This window comes from Colobus angolensis, unplaced genomic scaffold (assembly GCF_000951035.1).
Source record: "Colobus angolensis palliatus isolate OR3802 unplaced genomic scaffold, Cang.pa_1.0 Scaffold26, whole genome shotgun sequence".
Taxonomy (NCBI): domain Eukaryota; kingdom Metazoa; phylum Chordata; class Mammalia; order Primates; family Cercopithecidae; genus Colobus; species Colobus angolensis.
Window position 1 is genome coordinate 6,757,239 of NW_012115821.1, and position 18,636 is coordinate 6,775,874.

Here is an 18,636-nt window from a genome sequence, read left to right on the forward strand (position 1 = left end):
TGCTTGAAACCAGGAGGCGGAAGTTGCAGTGAGTCAAGATCGTACCACTGCCCACTCCAGGCTGGGCAACAGTGAGACTGTCTTCAGAAAAAAACAACAAGAATCCATCACATCTGGGATACTATTCTTGAAACCCCAGGAGGCCCTTTGAAAAGATGCTGTGTCATTTGTGCAGTGCTTGAGTCTTCTCTGAGTCCATTTCCGTGTCTAGTTCATGCTACCTAATTCTTTGTTCCTGTCATCTGTCGCCTCATTCTTTCTCCAGTTTCACTTACCTCAGTCTTTAGTTTCCCTCACTGTGCTTCCCACATTTCTCTCTAACTTTTCCAACAAAACCTCCAAAACGTGATTCCTCTTTCCTTGGCATTATTGTATGTTAGAAGGTCTGGCAGGAGTGTTTTCACAGCCTTGGTCAGGCCAAGGTTTGGGGAGTCCTCACCTTTGCTAATTTGATTCTCTTTGGGACCAGGGTGGACAATGGGGGAGGGCAGAACCTTTTCTCCTGTGAGATTGGGCAAGGGATGAATGAATAAATACACAATGGCAGCACAGAAGGGCCCAGAGAATAGCTGAACCTACTGAATCTGAACTTGAAATCTAAGAAGTCAAACATTTGCATTGTATGGAGATGCCCCATAGAGTAGGAGAGAGACTTTAATCAGACAAGGACAGACACTTACTGAGCCAGGTAACATGGAATCATCAGATTGAATCAAGTTCAACATGAAAATCTTTAGGAGCTTAAAAATGCTTTATTTGAATAATGGTCCTAAATTTGCACTTCAGATCACTCTGATTCAAAGTATTTGCTTGTGTAGGAGGTAGAGCTTGGCAACATATAGATATTGCTGTTTCCTTGGCAAAGGCATTAGAATAGTAAAAAGTCTCCCAAAACTTTTCAAATATTTATGGGATTCAAATTTTCCTGTGCTGCCCGTAGATATTTATTACATACGTGTTTATCCAGTAAAATATTTATGACAGGAATGATTGTATCCGTTGTTGATTTGCTTGGCTTTCAATGTGGATTCCATAAGGGGAGGCTAAGTATATTAACATGGGAACAAGGTTAGAATTGTAATCGCTTGTCACAGATAGATAGGTTGAAACCCAAGATGGAAGCTGCTGTGGGAAGAGTAAGTGCCGAGATTTGGAATAGTCCCTGGACAGGGCTGTGAGAGCTAGGGTTTGCTTCTCTTGATACATGACTGCTATGGAAAGTGTAGTAATCTCCATTTTCACTCCTCTGGGAGAGCTAAAGTAGGTGTAAACACTGTTTAATAAAGGATGTTGGGTACTTTCTGGAATTTGTCATAAAAGTACCTAATCTGTCCACGTGCCTTGCAGTTTTAAAAGTCGAATACATTGACACCTCTTTCTAATACTGTTGCTGGAGGGCAGGGAGACTTATACTCTTGTTACAGGCCCTTCTTTTATATTTCTTTCTACCATAAGTGGCCAATTTTGCTTTGGGATAAAGCTCTTTTATAATGGACTCATCTCTGCATTTTAAATAGCTAGAGAGCATTTCAGCAAATATAATCCTGGTTTAATTCCAAATGAAGAATTAAAAGTTCACTAAAACAAGTATAATTTTATTGATAGTATAAAAACATCCTGGAAATCTAGGGTATACCTAATATTATTTTGGTGCTGCTCTGAAAATGGTTTATAAAATCTAGCCGTCAAAGCAGGATATTTCATGTTTTAATTCGTCTATGATACTGCTTGGTGAAGTTGATAGTATTTATACAGTAAAATAAAATTATTTCTTATTTGAAAGGAATGTTCCAGTTGGATGTGATTTCCTTGATACCAGCACATAATTCCTATATAAACCAAAAACTAAAAGTTCACTGTCAGGCAGGTCCTGGGTTTCATTCCCAGAATCTCCACCTGCTGCCTGAGTGACCTTAGACATATTACCTACATTTTCTATACCCCAGTGTCTTCATTTGTAAACTGGGGCCATAATTATACCTATTTTATTGAGTGGTGAGAGTTAAATGAAGTAATATGTGTGGTAATGGACTTAGCACAGTGCTTGGCACATTTAAATGATCATTGAATGATGGTAGTTCATATATTAAGATAAATAACAAATGAGGAAAATTCAGCAAGCTGAATTTGACATTTGCATGTTAAATGTTAATTTTACCATGCTTAAAATTATACTTCAACCCAAAAAGGAGTTTCACAGACTATAGATGAGGAAAAAAAATAGCAAATAGAGGATAGGAATAAAAATAATAAAGGAATTCTGTGTGTTGGGTGATTATCTCATGAAATCATGAAAGCAGCAGAAAAATAAAAATAGTTTGAGAATGGAATCTGATCTGCTTAGAAAACTCTGGCTACCAACAACACACAAGAACTCTAAAGAGGAACCTCTGTACAATTCAATAATTATAATCACTTTGATTACAAGGAGACATTGTTTTTAGTATCCTGATTATGATTTCCCCATGGCCTGAACAACCTGGTGATTTCTGAGAGTCTCCATAAAATTAATTGCAATGAGCAATATGAAGTTTGCTAAAAGACCAACACATGTGTTTATGAAAGTTCTGGAGAGTCACAGTGATGGCTATACAGCTTGTTTGTCCTGTTTAGTGACACAGTGAGCATACTTTATGAAATATCACTGATTCATCACTTTGGTTCTGCTGGTTAACTGCCCTCAACTGGGAGTCATATGAAGGAGCTAGCATTCCTCCAAAAGCTATGAAAATAATTTTCTAATAGCAGTCATTAAAATATACCAACAATATGCTTTTAACATTATGACAATAGTAAATACATGGTACTAAAAATATGCTTATCACTTCTGAGCAGTTTTTGTGTGCCAGGGACTATTCCAAACAATCTTCATGGATCATCTTTACCCCAATTTCCTTAGATAATTCTCTTATTTCCAACGTGCAGACGAGAAAACTGAGGCACTGAGAATTTGAGTAACTTTGCTTAAGTCCCATTCAGGAAATTGAAGAGCCTAGAATACAAAGTCAGATAAGACAGTCTGATTCCAGAATCTGACCTAGTCACCATTGTGCTAAACTGTCTCCCAGCAAGCCTGAGAAACACCACCTCCCCAGCTTGGACGGTCATAGACTTATTGGTGTAGTAAAGACTCAGAGGAGTGCATAGGAAATGATTGGTAAAACAGATTGTGGGAAACATTGTCCCAAAACATGAATGGGATTCACCTAGCAATTCATTTGATTGAGTTATTTTCTTCTTCTTCTTGTGCCTTAGCATAATGGGCTTTTATGGCTGCAGTATATTAACTGTTGAAATCGTACTTCAACTTTCTCATTTTGCAGAGAGTTTAAATAACTTATACAAGGTCTCATAGTAATAAAATTAGTAGCTGTAATAAATGTGTACTGAGTGCTTATTGTATGTCAGGCACAGAGCTTAAACATTGCATATACTTTTATCCATGAGAAGGGAATTATGGTCATCACCTCCTTTTAACAGATGAGAAAAATAAGGCACACAGCTAATGAGTAGAAAAAAAAATAGTTGATTTGATCCCAGGTCTGAATCTCAAGCCCACGCTTTTAACCACTATGTATCATGAAAATAAAATAACAGGAAACCAGACCAAAGCTGAGTAAGATCCTTGGGAAATGCAAATGGAAGATAGACCACAGATAGTTGGGATTTGTGGGATGTCTTTTGTTCCAGAACTGCAGTGGAAAGATATATATTCCAAGTATCTCAGTTTGGAATAGTTAACATATTTTCCCATATAATAGTTAAATCTGATGGGAAGATACATGTATTCAGCAAACATGAAAGTGCCTACTATATAAGCCATAGGTCTCCTGGTAACTTCTAGGCTTAATGGTTCACTGAATTAAATGGGCATGCATAGGTGAATCTTATAGTGGAAACTAACACCACATTTAGCACTTTCTTTATTAGAAAATATATGGCAAGTTTCAGTCAACCTACAATTACATATTAAAAATACAGCTTGCTCATAGTTGGTTGCTACTTGCCTTGATCTTAATGAAGAAATTATTAGTAAAGAACATATAGCTATCACTATAGGAATGATTATATTTTAGTACGTGCATGTTCGTGTGCAGTCTGTAGTTGCACTTAAGAGAGTTTTTGGATTCAAAATCTCCAAACTTCTGGAGATAATGAAGTTGCTTGTGAATGTGATTAGTGGAGAAGAAGGTCAACTTATATAGGGATATAATCATATTCATTTCATGGAGGTGGCTTCATGATTTGTACAACTTATATTTACAAACTCTGGCTCTGACGAATGCAAATTTTAAAATTGACTTTTCATGAGTGATACCAAACAAGATCTGTCAAGAGTTCCATTATTTTCAGTTGTGCTTTATTAAAAGCAATGGGAAAGAAAGTAGATATTGTGTGTGTGTTTAACAAAATGTTAGCACACTTCTGATTTTAATATTCACTTGAGGAAATCAAGCAGACCCGCTAAATATTGCTGATAAATTGCAGGAAACATTGGCAGAGACATTTATTATCAGCCTTTAAAGTTCTGGGAGAGAATTGTGCTGTGGTGCAGCACTTTGATGGGATTGCCTTTTTGCAGTGGCAGGGGAGGAGTGAGAAACACCTACCTTGGCTAGAATTTTAGAGCAGTGTTTTCTTTGGCAAACTGCGTTTTATTTGTGGAGGTGTCTGTTTGGGAGGAGGGTCATGGGAACATGCATGACCCACATCAGAGAAGATCTTAAAATGGTTTGTAAACTCCTAATTATCTAGAAATTCAAGTCAGACTGTTTGAAATGGGGACAGAGAAGTCACACTTGTTATTCAGATACAGGGCTTCTGCACACCTCCTGGCTGGAGGATGTCTTCTCTGGAGCCTTCATTTCTTTATGCTCTGTCCCTCTTTGCAGAGTCCTCGAATGCCACCTTGCTGACCAATGCAGAGAAGATCGCCACCATCACTACCACACACACCCCTTCTCAGCAAGGGACCCAGGAGACAAGGTCAGACATGGCTTTGGTTTCCTTTGTTAAAGGAGAAAAAAGTAACTCCCAGCATGACAATATATGTCCTTGATTCTTTCTCAGTTTCCTGATGGGTTGCTCTTGTATTTCTTTCTCTCACTTCGGCAGGAATACCACCAAACCAAAGCAGGAATCTCAGTTTGAGTTCAAAGCACCCCAGACAACACAGGTGAGCACCATTTCTCTTTTTTCTCTATACTTCGCACATTTCCTTCCAACTTTCTCAAGCTATTTTTATGGGGTATTTTTTGAAGCACCTTTAATTTAAAAGAAATAACCTTTTGTGAGGTGATTTACCAAATATATACTTACATTTGATTTTCTAGGAAATAACATTTTATTTTGCTCCCTTGAAATATTCCTAGATAGCCTTTTCTAGGGGAAAAAAAATGAAAAGCAGTAATTGTCACAAGGATCGGCAGTTAGAGAAAGCAAAGCAGCCAATATCTACTCATAGTTTTCATAAACATGCTTCTGCCCAGAAAATGTCTTTTTGATAAGGTGTTTTTCAGGCTTGGGAATTTAAGGTGAGATCCGTAGAGCAAAATACCTGTCTTCAGGATGGCAAGGGAGAGTGTGAAAATAATAGCAGGTAAAACAAATTTGAGGAACTTTGGGTGATGCAGAATTAAACAGATTCCCTTTTTTTGTTTTGTTTTGTTTTTTAATTAAGAGACAGGGGTCTCACTATGCCGCTCAGGCTGGACTGAAACTCCTGGGCTCAAGCAATCCTCCTGTCTCAGCCTCCTGAGTAGCTGGTATTACAAGTGCCCAACTGGGTTCCTTCTTTACTGGTTGCCTGGGGGCTTTCGGTTGTCCCTTCGTAATTTTCCTTGACCGGGATTTGGAGAGGTTTTGTTGGTATCCTCATGATGGGCACAGTCAGCATTTATTGGACACAGGTCAGGTTGGCTGGGCATCCAGCAGCCAGGTGACTGGTATCATGTAATGAGGAATTGTCCTTCCCCAAATGCAAATCATGGCCTCACTGATTAAATTTTAATCCACATATGTTACATTAAATACACACATGCATTTAGACATGCTCATAAATGTTTTCAAATTCTGGATCTCTGACTTCTGAGATTAATGAGGATGAATCAAGATGATTAATTAACAAGAGTCACCAAGATGGGGATAGAGGTTGTGCCTTTTTGCCAAGAATGTTTGGGAAGACTCCTATGGATATTAATTCTCCTAGAATGATTGCATTTAATTTCTTTAAATAGGAGCAAGATTTTTACACTGTGGAACTGGAAAGAGGAGCCAAGGGATTTGGCTTTAGCCTTCGAGGAGGCCGAGAGTATAACATGGACCTCTATGTTCTGCGCTTAGCAGAGGACGGTCCTGCAGAGAGGTGTGGAAAGATGAGGGTAAGTGGAGAGAGAAGTCTGGGGTAGGTGCAAATAAACCATCTGCAGTGAATTCTTGTCATATATTGTTAGAATGTTAACGTTCATAAGGATTACATTTTCTATAGCTTTCATGATTCTCTTAAATGCGTGACTCCTACCCTACCAAATATTTTTCCCTAAAGCACAATTATAGCTGCTAAAGTTAGGCAAACACTTCCAACTCTTTGGGGTTGATATAGGAATAAGGGATTTAAATTACTTATAAACATATTAAAGTAGATGTTTTTCAGAGCCTATTTCTATAGTTCTTGTGCTTAATGTCATGGGGCAGGCACATCACTTGACAGGAATCCTGGGGCACCCTGGGATGCTTAGAGAGCAAGAAAGTCATGTGGCCCTGTAGATTCTGGGCAGTGAGGTCTACTCATCCTCTAGCTGGCTACCAGTGGTCTTACCTTAGGCTCAGAGACAGCAAGTCTACTCCCTGTCTTAGCAAAGAGCCAGGGCTCTGTGGCATGAATATTCAGAGTTGCTCTGTAGTCAGAGCTACAAATTTTAAATACATAAATGCCAAAAGTCCACTCTGCTCTGTTTCGCTAATATCTGTTACTGTAGATGAATGTGCTGTTCTCCTGGGCAGATTAGATAATTAAGAAAACATAAATCATCTACTCATATATAGGTCACATAGATTGGGACTTGCCCATGGAGAGCCATTTACAACAAATTAAAAGAAATCAAGACAGTCAGGCCAGGAAAGGAAAAAAAGTGAATGCAGTTGAGCCTCAGCAGAAAAAGGGAAAAACTGATTAAGGATGAGGATCATACCACTTGCACTGAAGCCACAATCTTGATGTTTAAGTTTCTTCAGAGTAAATTTTTTAACATTTAAAATTGAGAAGGTAGAGCATGAATGTATTTTACGAAAATGGTATATAGTAAAAATATAGTGTCCAGGGTCATAACAGTATACCAGTTTCTCTCATATCCTATTTTTTGCATGTACATATACAAGGGAAGATACATGGTGGTATATATTTCTTTTGTTTGAATTTCAGACATAAGGAATTTATTTTCCCTTGCCTTTTAATCACTTAAAAGTGTTTTTGATCAAGTGAAATATTATTATGCTATTTTATATAATGGCATATAGTTTACAAGACAGGTTTATATGTATTACCTGATTTGATGCCAGCAGCTTAGTGGGCGTGGGTGGTGTTACCAGCCTCTTCTACAAGTAAGAAAGTAAACTCCAGAAAGTTAAGTACTGGGAGCAAATCAGTTACCAAATGATAGGTTCAAATTAAAGACTGTAGACTTGAAAGCCAGTGCTATTTCTCTTCTTTTTAGAATATAAGCTCTATTTGAGTGGGGATCTGCCCTGTCTTATTTATTCTTTAATTCCAGTGCCTTGAACAGTGACTGACACAAAGTGAATGCTGCATTCAATGTATCAGTCAGGATTATGGTCTCATCTGAAGTCTCACCTGGGGAAGGATTTGCTTTTTAAACTCACTCACGTGGTTGTTACCAGGATTCAGTGCCTTATAAGGCAGTCCCTCATTTCATTATCATGGGACTCCAGAGGATGGCTCATAACATGCATCAGGGCAAACAAGTGAGAGAAGAAAAGAGACAAATGACATTTTATGACTTAATCTTTGAACTGATATCATGTTTGCTATATTCTGTTTATTAGAAGCAAGTCACTTGATCCAGCTCACATTCAAAGGCAGGGGGAGATTACACAGATTGTGAATGCAAGGAGGCAGAAATCATGGGAGCCTTCCTAAAAGCTCCCTCCCCAACCACTAACATGCCCTTACTGCTTTTTTTTTCCCCCTTTATCATGTAATTCGGCATACATGTAGGTTTCTAATTTTCTTAATTGTCTTTCCCTCTTTAGAATATAATCTTCATGAGGGCAGGGATTTCTGTTTGTTTTTGTCACTGCCACATCCAAAGCAATAGATGTTCTGCCACATGCTCAATAAATATTTGGTGAATCCATACATGAATTTTAAATCTCACCTAGTTTTCTTTTGCTCTGACAGATTGGTGATGAAATTTTAGAGATCAATGGTGAGACCACCAAAAACATGAAGCATTCTCGAGCTATAGAACTGATTAAGAATGGTGGCCGCAGAGTTCGTCTGTTTCTGAAGCGGGGAGACGGCTCAGTACCAGAATATGGTGGGTCAAACTATGAAAACATTCCTTCCTTCCCTGGCATGACTCCATGAATTTGTCTCCAGAACGGCAGCAGGAAAGTCTTTTTTGTTTCCCCTATTCACCAGTGTCTTACCAGCCTCTCGCACCATGTGATTATTTGCCTCGCTTGTTCTGAAATCTCTACACATTTCATCCTTTTGCTTGCTTATGTGGACTGGGGCATGGCCTAAGACAAGATCTTTATAGCCCCCTTTCTGATAATCAGAGAGAACATTTTGTCTAGTCCGACCGAGAGCGAAGGAATGTTTGTTTGAACTGTGCCAAACTGTTCCTCAGATCCAATTGTTAGCACAAAATGACTATATACTCCTTTTAAGAAGCAGGAAAGCAGGTTTCCTGAGTGATATGTTGAGGCACAATTATTTTTTCCTTTTTGGTTACTTGGTGTCTTTATTTAAGAGGCATGAAATTTTGAGAGATTTGGGGGCTTTGCTCACCTCTTTTATGCTCTGTATACAACACTTCTCCATCCCTCAACTGGTCTCTTACCCCAAATCAGACCATCTGAGCCCACTACTATCAAACAAACAAACAAAAACTGTTAATATATTAGCCATAATGTTTTTAAATGATAAAGGATGAATTAAATTCCCAGTGCTCATCATGAGGGAAACATGTGATTATACCTTTCCTATGAGGAAAGCCAGGTTATACATAGAGTTCCTTTGTCATATCTTTAGACTTGATTTGAGTAGACAGTAATGATCTTTACATAGCTTAGTGTTCTGATGGCAAAATATTGTATATGATAATAATTATGTCCTATTTATTTGAGATTTGTGTTTAAAATTAAAAAGAAAAAAAAAGAAGCTATGCCCTAGATGTAGGGCTTTTTTTCCCAACCAAAGGTCTACAAAAGTTTCTATAGAAACTGTGATTGAATGGTCCCCATATATGTTGGTCCCCTTTATTAGGGATTTATCTATTATCACCCTCTTTTCTGAAAGTCATTCTGCACAATTCTCAGTTGCATTTTGGACTTGATATGTTTAATTCAGATGCAGCTCAAGGAGAAGGATAGCTCTTTGGAGGGCCAGCCTTCCCAGGTGTTGGACATTTGTACAGGTGCAAAATACGAGGGGTCCGAGGTGCAGGGGGAGGGTGGGTATTAGACAAGGCCCCTATAGACATGGCCAACCACAGGGGAAGTATTTTGACAACATTAAGATGCCGTGGCTGTGCACTGTACTAAACTTCTGACCATTAGGTGTGTTGATACCACTGAAACTGTGTAACATTGTCTCCCTTTTCTGTCTTCCCTATGCTTCTGTTGGATGTGATATTTCATTTGAGAGTCATCGTCAGTAACCTGTGTACCTTCTCAAAACCTATGTCTGTTGCACTGAGGATGAAAATCCAACACTAAAAAATGTTCTTTGGGCTAAAAATAAAGATCACTGAAATACATGGTTTTCCAAGAAGGGTTGAACCTGCCAGGGTTGTGCTACTGTAATGTCTCCATGCGTCACTTGGACTAAATCTCTCTAATTCCATTGATTAGAGTCACAAATGGGTTATAATATGTTAAGTTCCAATATTTTTCTGACCTGATTGGAACCTGCTTCTCTGTGAGGCTATTTTTGTAATGAGTTTTTTGTACTTAATTTAACTGCCGCGGTCTTTGGTGGGGGTGGGAAGGGATTTTGTTCTTTTGTTGTTTATTGTTAATGCTCTCCTATGCCAGTCTGTCATTGTTCCAGTTGTTTGAAAAAAAAACAAAACAAAAAAGGATGCATTCATTGTCTGGGTTCTCGAGTCACCTTATGGCTGTCTAAAAATGTCATGTTCCGATTGCGGTCTCTGCAGCCTTATTTGAGTGTTGCCTTAGACTGTCTGACTGGACAAATAAACTCTCTTTGCCCTATGTTAACAAATGCAGATTTTTTTTTCTTTCCTCTGTGTTATAGGGAATCTAAATGTTCAACTTTTTCTCTTTCTCTCTTTCTCTTTCTCTCTGACTGTTCTTGGTGCTGGGCCCTCCCTTCCACAGCGATGATACCTCCTAATATCGCTGCATGTATAAGAAATGAAAAGCTCGGGGAGGCTTGCTTCTACCTTATGGGCCATAATCAAACTACGGTTTGTAGCTCAATCAATACTAGGTGTTTCTGTGCTGTGGCCTAATTTCCTCATTGCTTCTGCTTAGCTCTGTTTTGGTATGTTTGGCAATTCATTCTGAGCACCCTGCGTTCTTTGAATTGTAAGTACAATGCTGACCCTGTTGAAGTGTTGCCCTCCCTTGTCTTAAAAGTAGGCATAAGAATCCAGTGGTGATCCAAGTACCTTCGTGTATCCAAGTCTTCAAATGCCCTTTGTTAAGAACCTGTTTTTTGTTCATTCTTATAGCCAACCCAGCATTTAGAAAGAATGAACTTTGTATCATGGAGCCCTGTATCACAGGGCTTTGCTAGATGGGAAGATGAGATTTCCTGCTTGGTCAGGTATCTCTTAGCAAACTACAGTCCCTGGGCCCCATCCTGTCCATAGCCTGTTTTTGTAAGTAAAGTTTTATTGACATATAGCCACACCCATTACTTTTGTTTTGCCTGTGTTTTTATACTACAGTGGCAGAGCTGAATAGTTGTAACAGAGATGGTGTGGCCCAAAACACCCAAATTATTTACTATTGCCCTTTAGAAAAATTTGGCTGACCCCTGCTTTTGGCTTTTCACTTGCTTTTGTTAAAAACCCACTCTAGGTTTTGGGAAGTTGTCATAAAACAGGTTAATTACTAAATATTGACCTTGTTGGCTCATGAAAGATCCTTAAAGAGCCCCAGTGACCCCTTAATCTCTGACTGTCATACGAGTCTGCCCTCCAGACTGCAGCACCTTGTTTCAGGCGCTTTGCTTGGAATCGTGTCATGTGGATGACTTGTTGGGTTTAGTTGCAACAAAGCATCCCAGCTTTGAAAAGAGCTTTCCTCAATTCAGGACACTGCCTAAAACATTTGCACTGTCATTTCAAATATTGAATAATGATAAATAGGGGCCATTATGGGCTGCCCTGCTTTTAAACATATAGAAACCTTGATGTTATAGGAAGCAGCCCAGTGACTCCAAGCTCTTAGATGTCATTATGACTACCTCCCATATCATAAAGAAAAAGTGCCTCTAAACTGAAAATTTTATCTGACCTCCATCCAATCTCAAATGTGTACCTAAGCAGCTTCTCTTCCCCTCCCTTTTATTCTCTTCCCCTCCCTTTTATCTATCAGAAAACACCTTTTAAAAACAGTTCCTTATTTTTTTAATGTATGCAAAAGTAGAGAAAGTAGTTGAATAATACAGATAGAACAGTTTAATGGGCCTTTGTGTACATATCCCATTTGCCAGTCATCAACATCTGGCCAGCATGTTGCCTCTGTAATCCCCTTTGCCTGCTAGGTAGCCTGGATTTTTTTTTTAAATAGAAGTATACTTTTGCGTATGGTAAAATGCATAAATCCTAAATATATAGTGCAGTAGATTTTTTCACTTCTGTATGCACCCATTTAATCACCACCCAGATAAGATGTAGATGATTCCTGCCCTACTCCAGAAAGCTTCCCAGGTGCCCCTTCAGATCAATACCCTAAATTATTTTTAAGTAAATCAAAACAAGTATTCTTTAAAGCAAAGAATATTTTCTTGGGGGTGGGAAAGGGGTGGGCACAGGGGAGAAGGGTTGGGAGGTGGGAAAGGAAGAACAAGGGATAGCTACAGAGGAAATTTTGATGCCTCTAGACAGACTATTTGGATTGTGCCTTTAAAGACTCAAATCATGACTGATTTTTGTCAGTTCTTTAATGATCTATGTCTCGGGTATGGAGAACATTCAGTCAGCTAGACGTTGAAAGCCACAAGTACTGGTTTTTAACCCTAACTACGTGCAGTTATCCTTAAATTAACAAGATTCAGTTGGCTTTGAGTCTGACTGCTTTAACAGTTGTTTGCTTGTTGTGACTAATGAGGTCTCGAGTGTGGGTGGGAGCGGGGACAGGAGCCGAGGGACCCTCGTACCCAACTGTTGTTCTCGTTTATTTTCCTGGCAGACCCCAGCAGCGACCGCCACGGCCCCCCAGCCGGTCCACAAGGTGTTCCGGAAGTGAGGGCCGGGCCCGACCGCCGGCAGCATCCGTCATTGGAGTCCAGTTACCCACCCGATCTTCACAAATCATCACCACATGGGGAAAAGCGGGCACACGCAAGGGATCCAAAAGGCAGCAGAGAGTATAGCAGACAACCCAATGAACACCACACCTGGAATGGGACTTCGAGGAAACCCGACAGCGGGGCATGCCGACCCAAGGACCGGGCGCCAGAGGGACGGAAGGACGCGCAGGCCGAGCGCGCGGCAGCCGCCAACGGCCCCAAGAGGCGGTCCCCAGAGAAGCGGAGGGAGGGCACCCGCAGCGCCGACAACACTTTGGAGAGGAGGGAGAAGCACGAGAAGAGACGAGACGTCTCTCCGGAGCGGAGGCGAGAGCGGTCACCCACCCGCAGGAGAGACGGCTCCCCCAGCCGGCGGAGACGGTCTCTGGAGAGACTCCTGGAGCAGAGGAGGTCCCCCGAGCGCAGGAGAGGGGGCTCGCCCGAGCGCAGGGCCAAGTCCACCGACCGGAGACGCGCGCGCTCCCCCGAGCGCAGGAGAGAGCGGTCCCTGGACAAAAGGAACAGAGAGGACAGAGCCAGCCACCGAGAAAGGGAAGAGGGAAATCTGAAACAGGATGCCGGCAGAAGTTCCAGACATCCCACGGAGCAGAGAAGGCGAGCTTATAAAGAATGTAGCACCGACCTCAGTATCTGAGACGCTGAGTCACATTCCAACCTTTACCGTGTCAAAGGTTCTAAGAGGAAAGTCACAAACGTGAAATTATTTAGTTTCTTACCTAATGAAGCATCTGACACCTGATGATCCTATGAATAACAACAAACATTTTATGCATTTGAAATCTTATAAGAAAAAATATATATGAAAAGTATTGTGCCTGATGTATCATATTAAAGGAAGTATTTTTAAATGCATACTTTTTTGGAAATTATTTGCCAAATGCTGGCCCAAAGGGATATAAATTTTGTTTCTACGTAACCTGTAGAATCGTCAAGAATTGTTCCCGTTTTTGAGCAATCTTTTTCTCTCCTGGTTAAATGGGGCTGTTGATCATTTTCTCTAAGTAAGGGAATTTATTAAGTTTAATTAATTTGATATAGACTGTTATGTAGTGATATAGTGCTATACTGTAGTCGGCAGTTTTTCTTAAAAGCAAAGAACAAAAAGGCAAAGTTTTATTTGTAAAAGCTGAGGACCCTTTGGGATGGATTAGGTTTGCCGATCCTAAAAGTAAGCAAACTGTATGACAAGACTACTACTGCAAATGAAGGATATTTATAGCTAAACTGCGTAGCACAAAGACGTTTTATATTGTGAGTTATAGTTGGTTCAGAAAACAGTTTGTACTCTCCCTGGCCCAGGAAGGCACAGAGACAAAAATGTCGGCCATCTTTACCCAAATACAACCCAAGCACAGTCAGGTTCGTGAGCATCTCCAGCATCTAATTAAATCTCATTGAAGGCAATGCCATCACAGCTTTGCTCAATTACTACAAGGAACAGACAACAAGCATCTTTCATGTTGTCTTGTCTGATCGGAGGCTGAATAGTAGATGGACCTGGTGTGAGGAAGACATAAGATCCCCAATTTGGAAAGCATGCCCCTCCCACTTTTAGTATAAGCCCATAGTTGCCCTTGGCCAAATTGGGGAGGAGGGAATGAGCCTTGGTGGAAGGAACCTCTCTGTTGATATTTAAAGAAGTGAGGGCTGTGGGTATTCGTAGAAATGCCAATTTCACTTTGAAACCATAGTCCAAGTCTCTAGGTTGGTAGAAGAGAAAGGAAGTGGTCCCAGTGGTTCTAGATCAGGTTGGGAAACTTCTGCCTCATGACTCTGTCCTTTGAGTCCTTTGGACAGCAGCACAAAACATAACAATTTTTATTTTTAAACAGACCCATTCTTTTTGACCCCACAGGAGCTGTGGTTGGGTCGGCCGTAGCCCCGGGATGTGGTTTAAGTGGATTACTGCCTAGCTGAGCCAAAATGTTTGCTTGTACCTGTTGGACCACTACAGCAAACCGCTGCTTACAGTGCATTGTGTATTTCCGTAGTACTGTTTTGCATTTTCCATACAGACAGAAAGCTTTGCAAGTCAATCACTGTTGTTCCCATGGTACTGTAAGAAAAAAAAAAAAAAGGAAAAAGAAAAAAAAAAAAGAAAACCAGCCAATCATTGCGTGTACAGAGCTAAAAATTGTAATTAATAGAGCCTGTTGGGAAAAAAAAGAAAACAGCTGTTGCCTTTTTTTCTTGTATAAAAGAGAATTTATGACAAAATTTAGCTGTGAGGAATGTGATATGTGTTTATATTTCTGAATATGGAACAAATTGATTCATGGGGATATATTTTAATGTAAACTAAATCAGGTATGTAAAGTTGTTTTAAAATGGGAGACTATATAAGTAATTCTCTAGAGCTTTAGTTGGTTTGAATATCATCATTTCCTCCATGGTGAGCCTGCTTGTGAATTATTAAGCACTTGTTTGCATTCTCTGTTCTTCACTCATTTATTTCTTGCAGTGTGCTATGGACTTAATGCTCTTTCTGTATTGATGAAAAGCAGTATGTGGGCCAATCTTTTTATAAAACACTATGCATATATAAATATTACATTGTTCATAGCTTTATTTGACTTATGGGTTTATACATAACATTAGAATGAGTAGCTATAGTTGTGTGGACATTTATAAAACAAGTTCCTTTCCTGGAACAGACACAATATACATTCTGTAGCTAAAAAGGAGGGAAAAGTCTGTGAATGCTATTTTTATTATTAAAGTTTTCCATACAAAGCATACATTGAGCTGTAGTAAGGCTGAGGAAGAGTACAACTGAATAATGATGTTCTTTTTCATCAAGTTCCTAAGAGCCAACTTGGAGATCTTATTCCCAAGGCTCCACTGCTAGGATTCTTCTCACTAGTTCTAACAAAATCTGTGATGTTAAATGACTGATGCTCTCAATTGTGGTCCAGAGTTTTAAGTAAATGAAATCAAGGTGGATTTTGGGAATATATCCTGAAGTTAACATCTTGATGTCCTTCTTGTTGTAAGATGATTTTTGACATTTTAAAATCTATGTGCTACCCACCTGGGCTTGTCTCAATCCGTGGACTTTTTGGTGTGGCAGTTTCACCTGAATTCCACACATCAGATTTGTTTGGAAATATTGTACTGTACAGGGACTATGCATTAAGCAGAAAGACATAGTTTTCTTTGAACTACTGTAACCTTAAATTGGAAACTGATTCTTGTGAGCCTACTTTCCTTAATCCTGCCCTCCCTCACTTAATGTAAATGTCTTGATGAGAGATGATGGATGAGTATTTTGTATGATGAAATCAAATGATTTAGGAATTTGTCTCCCTCCATTACACAGTTGATGCCTGAAAGAATGTTGGGGGGGGGAGGACTCAACACCCTAATTGTATTTTTTAAGTTTCTTTTGTGAAAGATTTTTTAATGCATTTTTACTGTAAAAATACATGGAAATGTATGCATTCCACAATCACTATTGCTTCTGGATTGATATCTTCCTTGTCTCTATGTTGTCTCAAATGTATCAGGGTCAAGTAATCAGTTGAGGGCCCCTGACTCCAACTTGATGAAATGCCATTCTGTTGAAAGAGCAAGACCTACGCCGTTGCAATAGCATAGTGCCTTGCTACTCGAAGTGTGGTCTGTGGACCAGCTGCCTCATCATCACTGAGGAGCTTGTTAGAAATGCAGATTCTCAGCCCTACTCCAGTCAGAATGTGCAGTTAATAAAATCCTCAGCTATGCTGTATGTGCTTGAAAGTTTAAACAGCACAGCACAGTATAGCATAGAACCCTGGTGATAAAACAAACCCTGCCAAGCTAAGAGCTTCATCACTTCTGGTGTGATTGTTGGGCACATTCCTTAACCTCCTCTGAAGACTCCATTTCCTCATCTATAAAGGGACATACTTCACAGAGCTAAGAATAGATGCACATCTTTGGCAATCATTAGAGTCCTCAGTAAATGACAAAAAAAAAAAATTTTTTTTTTTTTTTTTTTTTGAGGAAGATTTCTGCATGTCAATGAGTACTCCTTTTCTCGTCCTGGCTTATTTTTCAAAGAAAAAAAAATTTTTTTTTTTGAGACAGGGTCTCACTCTGTTGCCCAGGCTGGAGTGCAGTGGCATGATCGCAGCTCACTGCAGCCTCAACCTCCCAGGTTCAAGTGATCCTCCCTGCTCAACCTCCCGAGTAACTGGAACTAGAGGGGCGTGCCACCATGCCCAAATGATTTTTGGTATTTTTGTAGAGATGGGGTTTTGCCCTTTTGCCCAGGCTGGTCACAAACACCTGGGCTCAAGCAATCTGCCCAACTCAGCCTCCCAAAGTGCTGGAATTACAGGCATGAACCACTGTACCCATAAAAAAAAAAAATTTTTTCTCCCTCTATTAAAATGGGGAGGAAGGCCTTTTAATTATAAATAGTATGGTACATACTGTTCAACAATATACTACACTTACCATTGCTGAGGAATATGAAACCAAAATGCCGTGCTGTGAAAACTGAGACAAAGTCATCTCTAAGTCCAACTTCAGGAGGTAGATATGTGTGTGGAATTAGAGATACTCCCAAGTCACACTAGATACAAAAGTTAACCATCCTCAAGTGACCTAACATGCATGTGGGTGAATCAGGTAGTTTTGAATAACTTTGCAGTTTCCTTCACACAGTTTTTGGGTTGTTCCTTTCTATGACTTAGTGTTTGGGGTTTTCCTCCAGAACCTAAGCTCCTGGGCATTCGAAAAGCATTTTGTTGAATAGTAGGCCTTCCTCCAATCCGTCTCCTTTGCTATATTTTGTTTTGTCACCAAGATGGTAATTATGAACTCTGCTCACTTCCCTAGTATCTCCTTTATTAAAGATGGCATCTCAGAGTGGTCCCTGGCTTAACCAACAGTTGAAGCTGTTTGTAAAGCCCTTATATCATGCAAGTTCTTGGCCTGCCATAAATAGCCACACCAAATGTGCAGAGACCCAATTATGCCCTCAGGATTTTTCCAGCTGGTGGGCAGTCCGAAACCACCTGTGGTGGCCTGCATTAATCGTAAAAGGAAAAGCCCTTTCAAGTTCCTCCAGGTGATTTGTCCTATGAGGCAACACCATCAGCATCGTGGATATTTAGCACAGTAAGATCCAAGTACTTTAGCAATAGACATCATTAGAAGCTTATGTGAAGGGAAATGCCCTCTCCAACATAATTATTTGGGGTGTTTTTTGCAGGAGTAGATCTTCTGTGAAAACTTTTTGACTACTTCCACCCACCCCCAAGTGATGTTTTTATGCATTGTGGTCATTGTTATTGTCAGGGACAAGAGGAGTGTGGCTTTACTTCTATTAGTGTAGATATTAGGTGTCCAATGGATCCAAAGCACAAGATCTCTTTGCAAGTACATGTATTTAAGCAAAGTAGTGATAACTGTTGAATTATACAGTAAATACTCAAGTATTGCACGCAACTGCTACCCTTGACTGCATCACCTTTCCACCTAACTGAAAAGTCTTTATTGTCTTGTCCCTGGAGGGAATAAAGGCATGGTCTTCACAGCTGAGAGCTCTAAACACCACTCCATTAAGTACTGTACTTTATATTTATCCTAAATTCTCTTTGGTCTCATAAGATTGTAGAATTGAAGGGAAAATAGCTCAGAAAAGCTGCTCATTCCTACATATGTAATAGGCAAGGCTTGCAACTCTATTTCTCATTTTCTCAACATATTTATTGACAATCAGCTCTGTGCCAGGTACATGGTGGGGGCTAGAAATGTCTGGTTGCTCGTCTCAAGAGCTCGTAGTTGGTGGGGAGAAGACAAATGCTTGTAAACTGCATACCAAGCAGAAGCACAGGGTCCTCTGATAGCAACTAGTAGGCGATTTAGCCAGATTGAAGAGGTTATAATTCAACTGAGGC

At 39.9% G+C, this 18,636-nt stretch overlaps 1 protein-coding gene across 2 annotated transcripts in view; it reads left to right on the top strand.

The window, feature by feature from the left end:
* Nucleotides 1-16,200, top strand: part of MAGI1 (membrane associated guanylate kinase, WW and PDZ domain containing 1) — a 275,228-nt gene extending 259,028 nt beyond the window's left edge. Inside the window, exons 19-23 of one of the 2 annotated variants that reach the window (XM_011947179.1) lie at nucleotides 4,893-4,986; nucleotides 5,116-5,176; nucleotides 6,237-6,380; nucleotides 8,417-8,555; nucleotides 12,628-16,200. In XM_011947179.1, the coding sequence (XP_011802569.1) occupies nucleotides 4,893-4,986; nucleotides 5,116-5,176; nucleotides 6,237-6,380; nucleotides 8,417-8,555; nucleotides 12,628-13,382 (1,193 nt within the window). In that variant the 3' untranslated portion in view covers nucleotides 13,383-16,200. Of the gene's footprint in view, nucleotides 1-4,892; nucleotides 4,987-5,115; nucleotides 5,177-6,236; nucleotides 6,381-8,416; nucleotides 9,383-12,627 lie in introns of those variants that run through there. The other variant, XM_011947180.1, reaches the window with a different exon arrangement.
* The last annotated feature ends 2,436 nt before the right edge of the window (nucleotides 16,201-18,636 follow it).